Raw genomic sequence first — 8,904 nt, 5'->3', positions numbered from 1 at the left:
ACCAAAGATATAAAAGACAAAAGACTCATTTCATTTTTGCTGAGGGTGTGGGTACTGGTCTACAGTTGGGAAAACTATTTATTTTGATCAAGAGGAACCTGCTCTGATTCCAGTGATGTTGGTAATCCAGGTCATGTATTTGGACACACGTGTATAGATGCCATACTTGCCTTCCTTGGCACATTCATCCCCCCAGCTGATGATGCCGGTAAGGAACCAGGTATCACGGTAGCTGGTAGCATGTGGGCCTCCACTGTCTCCTTGGCACGAGTCCTTACGGATGGTGCTGTATCCAGCACAGAACATGAAGCGGGAAATCTGAGCACTGCTTTTGCACTCAGTGCGGTCCACAAAGGGAACCTCAACCTTCTGCAGTGTGTCAGACTCCTTCCCTCCAAAGCGAATTCTGCCCCAACCACTCACTAGGGAATGAGGCACAATGCTCAGCAGTTTCTCAGTGAAGTGTATGGGACCCAGGCAGATCGGTAGGGCGTAGTAAGAGAATTTGACCGGTGTTTGGAGTTTCAGCAGGGCAATGTCATGGTTGTAGCTACGCTGGAAGTTGTAGTTGGAATGTACATGGTGTTCAGCTATTTCATGATCACTCTCTCTTCCCTCTGGTTCTTTGACATTATGTTCCCCTGCAGAGGGATGAAAGAAGATGAGCCTGGCTGTGCTTGTGGCTCTGGAACTGAGAAACTGTCACACAAACCATTTCTAGCTGATAATCACAGACAAGGAACTAAGACAGGGAACCCAAAATAACTGCTTATCCCTGCAGTTAATATGCTTTAAAGGAAAACCCTCAGCTAAAAGACTATGTTCTTAGCATTCATGAAACTTGGAATGACAGGCAAATATGATCGGAGCAAAAAATCATAATTGAACAATCTGGTTTATAATGTGAACGTAGCCTTGACAGTTGACATCTTGACAGTTTGCATTCATTGCAAGTGACCCATATCAATCTGTAATGTAAAACCATCTGTCCATGCATCATGCACACATTGATATTGTCACCTGTGTCAGATCACCCTTGCCACCAACAATAAAAATATCATTTGTGAGATGACATGGTATTAAAAACACAAAATGGATGTGCTAGTAGTTCGCATATACATCCCATTTTGCTCTGGAGGATGATAATCAGTTCATGGTTTCACAGCTCTCCCCCATCGTTGTTTTGTCAACAACAGTTCTAAGTGCACACGTATAGGCAGAAAGCCCTGTGCATTTATGATCTGACTGTTCTCATTCAAGTCACATGGTCATGAATCAGATGCAAATCCAGTCCAGGACCACATATGGACGTGACTCAAATCTGATATGAAAAGACAAAGGCAAAAAAAAAAGAAAAAAAAGAATTTGATTCACTTCAGGTTGGTAATTTGAACGTAGCCATAGAACCTTCTAGTGAGGGGCACTGGACAAGACGTTACAGGCATGCTCTTACCAACTCTGACATGAAACTGTCCAATCTTCACCTCATCGAGACAGTGGGCGGCTGTGATGACCCACACATCACTCAGGAGAGCCCCGCCACAGAATGTTATATTGCTTATCTTGACGATGAGCGCCACCTGGTGTGGTGAGACAGAATAGCTACCCATTGAAACTTACATGACCCCGTTTTTCTTTGTAAACATAGAACATCATCACTTCTGGATGGAATTAAATGCCAACTCAGTGCCTACAGGCAGTTCTGAACTGCTGGTCTAGTTCAGCATCTTACAATGGATGACATGCTACATTTCAATGCTACATAAATAAAACCATTGAAAAATAATGCTCTTTTTTTTTTCTTTTTTCTTTTTTTTAAATGAAAAAACTTGTAAACATGCACACACAGCCACACACACAGGCATGCTCAAATGCATGTATACTACCTGCCATGGAATCTCCCCAGGTAATGCTTCACTCCCCCCGACAATACGATGTTGGTTGTTGGTTTGGTTTTTGATTGTGGGCAGCGTGGGGAAGAAAGGCCAGGGCTGAGCCTTTGTTGGCTGAGAGGGGGCGCTACTAAGTGTTGCTTGGGTTGTGTTGATGGGTGCTGTGTGATTTCTCTCTGTCATGTTTGGATGGTTGACAGACTGAGTTTGTTGGACATTTTCTTCATTGATGGATCGAAATGAATCCAGAGCGGTAGCAATTTCCTTCCCCAAACGACCGCATGGGAAATTCACTACCAAACACGCATTCAGAAAAAACACATCACTGACGCTAAACTGCACCTAGTATATAATTTTCAACCTGTGATGTGTGTATTTGATGAAAATCCACTAATTTATAAGCCATATGCAGGAATAACAATATATAAATAAAATAAAAATAAAAATATAGAAAAATACTAATATATTAACAACTTTATTTTATATACAGATGTTTTCCAATGAGCTTTATTGCTGTTTTGTTATGATTCATAGCTGATGTTTCATACTGCCGTACAGTAAAGCATACCATAATGAAATGAGTGATGTATGTGAAGCAGTTACCTATAGGCTCACAGCTCCTGTTGTCCTCAGCCAGCCTGTAACCATCAGCACAGTCACAGATGGTGCCATACGTCTTATCCACCATACAGAACTGCATACAGCCCCCATTATCCACCTGACATAGTCTCGCCATCTCTGCACAACAACCAACACATACTGCTTAAAACAGACAGGGGCTCATAGCATCACAGGCAGATCCTGATTAATAAAGGCTGTTATAGGAAAATTTAAAAACAAATTATTAAATGAATTTGACAGTACAATACCAGCATAAAATATATGGGTGCATTGTAATAGGTGATTTTGTACAGGATTATTACAGGAACTCTCTCTCACACATACACACAATGCTGATCTTACCTAACTCACAGTTTTTCCCGTGAAAACCGGGTGGGCACCAACAGACATAAGCACTCATTCCATCCTCACATTTTCCATTATTCAGGCAGGGAGATGACAGACACTGGTTACCATCTGAAATGCACAATACACAGACACTGGTCACCATCTGAGAGACACAACAGACAGACATTGGTTACCATGTGAGAGACACAGCAGACAGTGAACCAGTCACCTGTACAGAGACACAGCAGACCACCGAAAACACTAGGCCCTCCTATTGGCCCAAGCATCTAACCTGATACTTCCATACAAAAGGAAGTAGGTAGAAGGCCACTTGCACCCCCGCACAAAATATAACCGGTGCTGATAGACTATAGGCATTTATTCATATTACCATGTTGCTACATAACAGGAAAGGTTATACTGATAAACACCTTAATCTCCATGCACTCCATGCATATAGAGTCATGGCCACAAGTTTTGAGACGAGCATAAATTTTGGTTTTCACAAAGTTTGCTGCTTCGGTTTTTATGGTGGCAATTTGCATTAACTCTATATTGTGAAGAGTGATCAGATGAATTGCAATTAATTACAAAGTCTTTCCTTGCCATGAAAATGAATTTAATCACAAACATTACTGCATTCCAGCCACTGCATTTCAGCTCTGCCACAAAATGGCCTGCTAACATAATTTCAGTGATCTCATTAGCTGAGGAGAAAGTGTTAACGAGGACAAGGCATCTGATATCACTCTGTCATGCTAATTAGAAGAACAGACTAGTTGCTTTAAAAGGGTTGAAGCTTGCTTGAAGTTTTCTTCTTTTAACCACAGTTACCTCCAAGGAAATGTGCAGTCATCATTGCATTGCATCAAAAGGGCTTCACAGGCAAGGACATTGCTGCTTGTAAGATAGCCCCTAAAATAACCATTTATTAAATCATCAAGATCTTCAAGGAGAGAAGTTTAATTGCAATGAAGAAGGCTTCAGGGCACCCAAGAAAGTCAAGAAAGCAACAGGATCATCTCCTAAAGAGGATGCAGCTACAGGATCGGGTCACCACCAGTGCAGAGCTTGCTCAGGAATAGCAGAAGGCAGGTGTGTGGACATCTGCACACACAGTGGGGCAAAGGTGTCAAAAAGGGCAGCAAAGAAGCCACTTCTCTCCAAGAAAAAAACGTCATACTGACATTCTGCAGGAAGTATAGGGATTGGACTGCAGAGGACTGGGGTAAAGATATGTTTGAGATATCTGGAAATATGATTGTCCGGAGAAGAAAAGGTGAGCGCTAACATGAGTCCTGTGTCATGCCAACAGTGAGGGATCCTGAGACCATTCATGTGTGGGGTTGCTTCTCATCCAAGGGAGTGGGTTTGCTCAAAATATTGCCTAAGAACACTGCCATGAATAAGGAATGATATCAAAACATCCTCCAAGAGTAACTTCTCCAAACTATCCAGGAGCAATTTGGTGATGAACATGCATGATGAAGCACCATGTCACAAGGCAAACGTGATAACAAAAGTGGCTCGGTGAACAAAACATTGAAATTATGGGTCCATGGCCAGGAAAATCCCCAGATTTCAATCCAATTGAGAACCTGTGGTCAATCCTCAGAAAGAGGGTAGACAAACTAAAACACAGAAACTGTGATCAATTCCAAGCACTGATTAGGCAAGAATGGCCATCAGTTAAAATTTTGCCCAGGAGCTGATATCCAGCATGCCAAGGCAAACTGCAGAAGTCTTAAAAAAGAAGGGTCAACACTGTAAATATTAAGTCTTTGCTTAAACTGGACGTATTTGTCAAAAGGTTAAGAAACTTATGAAATGCTTATAACTGTATTTCACTATACCACATCTGACAAAAGGATCTAAAAAAACAGGCAGTAAACTTTGTGAAAAACAATTTGTCAGTCTCATCTTTTGGCCACAACTGTATATTTATCAGTGGTATGCAGTCAAGCCCTTCTAACCCTTAAGACAAGGGGTAACAAAGTTGATGGGAAAATAGTCTAAACAAATGTCATAAATAAAGCGCAAAAACATTAACCTATTAATTTATTCTTAGTTATTACTGGAAGTATTTCTAGCCAAGTGTATTACTAATCAAAACTGATCATTAATACCGGACTCTACAGTGTATGTGTACATGCCCCTTTTGATATTTTGAAGGGTTCTGTAATGTAAACCTATTAATGAATTGACAGGAAATGTGACCAATTAAATTAATGATTTTACCTAGAGGGGCTAGTCTGTAGCAGCCAGGCCCTTCTCAATGTTAGGTAGAAGGGGCTACGACATTACTAGGAAAAGGTTTCTGTCTATGTACATACTAACTTACGGTACATTTACATTATAGCAAAGTGAAACTTGTTTAGCCTCCTGCTGGACACTTTTGGGACATGTTACTACAGGTACCAGCAAGTTTATCAGACCAGGAGCATCAAATATTTCAGACAAAAGGAGGTAAAATGAGTTCTGCTTTGCTGCAATGTAAATACACCATTACTATTTCACTCCGATCGTGACTCACTATGGTAATATGCTTGTATAGGGACACAATGAAAAACATTCCCACAGTGACAATGGGAATAAGGAGTTAACAACTCAGTAACAGTGACTGTATTATTGCTGCATGATTTAATCTAAAGCAGCCTCTGTCCTGAGTAGTTTTGTTATAGTTTTCCTTCAAAAAGCTAAAAGTTCAAATACAAACTAACAGTAAAAAATGAAGAAAATCTCTAGACCTTTAACTTAACTCTAGACCTAGTCTAGAGGTTTGTTTTATTGAGTAAAAATATAACCTAGGTTAGCTAATTTTGGTTTTGATTATGGGCCAAGATTGCATGATATATCAAAAATACTTAATTTTGTTACTGCGTCTGGTGTAAAATGGGCTGCAGGTTTGGCCAACATCTAGCCTGCAGCATGCACGACACTTTTGTTTCGTCGACTGTAGTTTCATTTTGAGGATGGCTGAGCTGTATTTTGGAATCCAAACAATAATTTAAGGTTATACATAATTGGGGGTGGGGGTAGTATGCCCACTTTATGACCCTGATATTCACACACAAATACACATCTGAGCTATAATAAGTGCTTACCAGTATAACCGACCCAGAACTCCCTCTGAAAAAAAAAAAAAGAACATATCAAGTTGCGCAGTAGGGCAAAGCAGGTAATGCAGTTGCTAGGTCCACCCTAGTCATACAGTGATGTTCATTCACCACATAGCCGATAGGACAACCATAGTCATATTCACTCACTACACAGTCACTAGGACAAATCTAGTCATGCAGTCATATTCACTCATTACAATCGTTATAACAACAGTATACAGTTATATTCAAATAGTTATACAGTCATACTCCCCACTGTCATGTCCCTCCACACTGTCATATCCCTAACACTATTATATCCCTCCACACTGTCACATCCCTAACACTATTATATCCCTCCACACTGTCACATCCCTAACACTATTATATCCCTCCACACTGTCACATCCCTAACACTATTATATCCCTCCACACTGTCACATCCCTAACACTATCATATCCCTCCACACTGTCACATGCCTAACACTATTATATCCCTCCACACTGTCACATCCCTAACACTATTATATCCTTCCACACTGTCACATCCCTAACACTATCATATCCCTCCACACTGTCACATGCCTAACACTATTATATCCCTCCACACTGTCACATCCCTAACACTATCATATCCCTCCACACTGTCACATGCCTAACACTATCATATCCCTCCACACTGTCACATGCCTAACACTATCATATCCCTCCACACTGTCACATGCCTAACACTATCATATCCCTCCACACTGGCACATCCCTAACACTATCATATCCCTCCACACTGGCACATGCCTAACACTATCATATCCCTAACACTATCATATCCCTCCACACTGTCACATCCCTAACACTATCATATCCCTCCACACTGGCATATCCCTAACACTATCATATCCCTCCACACTGGCACATGCCTAACACTATCATATCCCTCCACACTGTCACATCCCTAACACTATCATATCCCTCCACACTGTCACATCCCTAACACTATCATATCCCTCCACACTGGCACATGCCTAGCACTATCATATCCCTCCACACTGTCACATCCCTAACACTATCATATCCCTCCACACTGTCACATCCCTAACACTATCATACCCCTCCACACTGTCACATCCCTAACACTATCATATCTCTCCACACTGTCACATCCCTAACACTATCATATCCCTCCACACTGGCACATGCCTAGCACCATTATATCCCTCCATACTTTCATATGCCTCCACACTTCTCACTCTGTGGGTCATACACTGCTGCTTCCTTTGTAATACTCTGTGGCAGTGCCTGGAATAGTTATCACTCACCGTTTTCTCGTTGTCCTCATACACCTCACGCGCCTCCTCTAGGCTACATTTCTCCTCCAAGCACTCTCGCTCCAGATTGTCCTTCTTTAACTCCTCAAATGCTCCTGTGTTATAGCGCTTCTGTCTGGCCAGCACAGAACCTGCGGCCTCTCTGGACAGGAACACTGCAGCTACACAGAGTCAGACAAAGAAGTGCTGTTAAGAAGGCTTATATGCATTAGCCTTTACTCTATATCTGAATATTTCTTGCTAGCAGTGCTATAAGTGGTATGCATCTAACATTTAAAGGGTAATACTGCTAAAGACTCTAACAAAAACAACAATATATACAGATCCTAGATAATACATTTTACTATGAAACTGAAAAATACTTTTAATTAATGCAAAATATATTTGAACAAAATATGTTATATTTCATATTAACAGGATAGATTAAAGGAAATTGTATGTTTCATTTCATTGTCCCAAATCCCACTTGTTAAGCAACACAAATTAATAGCATGGTTGTAGAACAGAGTCCAGTGAGCAGATAACTGTCTCCATGGAGATGTAAAAGACAAAAGCAGAACCACAGCCTGAGGATGAGCACTGTAACATGGTCCACAGACAATCTGTGCAAGAAAGTCTTAAAAGCTTCATTTTACTTGAAAAGATTTGTAAATATAAAATAACAACATAGGTTTGGGTTCTTCATTAAATTCCTCGGAACTTTGGTTTGTGAAGTATAATTTAATAAGTACAGGTAAATAAGTAAATGCATTATAAGTGATTTATGACAGAGAATCAAGATAAAGTAATATTACCCATACCTTCAGAAGTGAACCATGTTTCATGTAGAACTCCGCATATTAAAATCAGTAGATACATCTTCTCCATTTTTCCTACAACTGAAAAATTATGTTCAGCCCAACACTGATGCACCAGTGAAGTCACACAGACTTCAGCTCTAAAGTCCAGTACAGCTGTGTTTGCACTGGCTGGATGAATCAATAATTGCTCATCACAGTGTCTACATTCCAAACATTTGGGAAATAACACAAACAATTCCACAAGTAAAATTCTCTGTATGTGTATATTTTTATACTCCTACATCTGGATATAATATATTTTTAATATGTAAAACAATTAGTTTTTTTCATGTAGTCATTTTGAATGAGTTTGGATTGCAATTATTTTAAAATCCTAGTCATTACATGACTGCCTGTTGAGCAGCTGCTACTTAATATTCTAATGTGGTGAACACAAGCTAATTTTTTTATTTTTATTTTTTAACAGATTGCGCATATGCACCATATTACGGACTCTATCCAGTAAAATATCCAACAAACTTTGGCAAAATATAAGGACTTTAGCAACGTCTTGGTGGTTTCTTTGGTGTAAATTAAAGACTTTAGCACGTGAAGCTACAGGACCTAATTCTCTTGGGTTTTAATAAACAGCAACAGTAAAATTTCTCACAAAATTAGTTACCGCTAAATGCGGCATAGAAGCGCAGTTAAATTTTAAGTGTAGACACTGAAGGACTGATGGAGTGATCAGAGCACACGCCTGTGAATGACTGTCCGTGGCTTTCCAGCATGGAGAGTAATTCCTTTTATTAGACTGTAAGCCTAGTACATTCCATACAAGTCACCACCATAGTTACAAGTC

At 40.2% G+C, this 8,904-nt stretch overlaps 1 protein-coding gene across 1 annotated transcript; it reads right to left on the bottom strand.

Annotated features, from left to right (window-relative positions):
* Nucleotides 1–87: 87 nt before the first annotated feature.
* On the bottom strand, nt 88–8,130 carry f9b (coagulation factor IXb). Its single transcript, XM_027008261.2, has 8 exons — nt 8,064–8,130; nt 7,255–7,424; nt 5,945–5,969; nt 2,856–2,969; nt 2,496–2,630; nt 1,887–2,185; nt 1,454–1,580; nt 88–641 (listed from the first exon to the last, which is right to left on the bottom strand). The coding sequence occupies exons 1-8, from the start codon at nt 8,128–8,130 to the stop codon at nt 88–90; spliced, it is 1,491 nt and encodes a 496-aa protein (XP_026864062.2).
* Nucleotides 8,131–8,904: the final 774 nt, after the last annotated feature.

This window comes from Electrophorus electricus, chromosome 17 (genome assembly GCF_013358815.1).
Source record: "Electrophorus electricus isolate fEleEle1 chromosome 17, fEleEle1.pri, whole genome shotgun sequence".
In the NCBI taxonomy this organism is placed as follows: Eukaryota; Metazoa; Chordata; class Actinopteri; order Gymnotiformes; family Gymnotidae; genus Electrophorus; species Electrophorus electricus.
The sequence above is the reverse complement of the archived record's forward strand: the minus strand, read 5'-3'. Positions and strand labels throughout refer to the sequence as shown.

Coding starts and splice junctions, on each gene's coding strand:
- f9b (XM_027008261.2), bottom strand. CDS start 8,130: ATGGAGAAGATGTATCTACTGATTTTAATATGCGGAGTTCTACATGAA. Junction 1,581..1,886: donor CTGGGGAGATTCCATGGCAG/GTAGTATACATG, acceptor TCACCACACCAG/GTGGCGCTCATCGTCAAGAT. Junction 642..1,453: donor ACAGTTTCATGTCAGAGTTG/GTAAGAGCATGC, acceptor ATCCCTCTGCAG/GGGAACATAATGTCAAAGAA.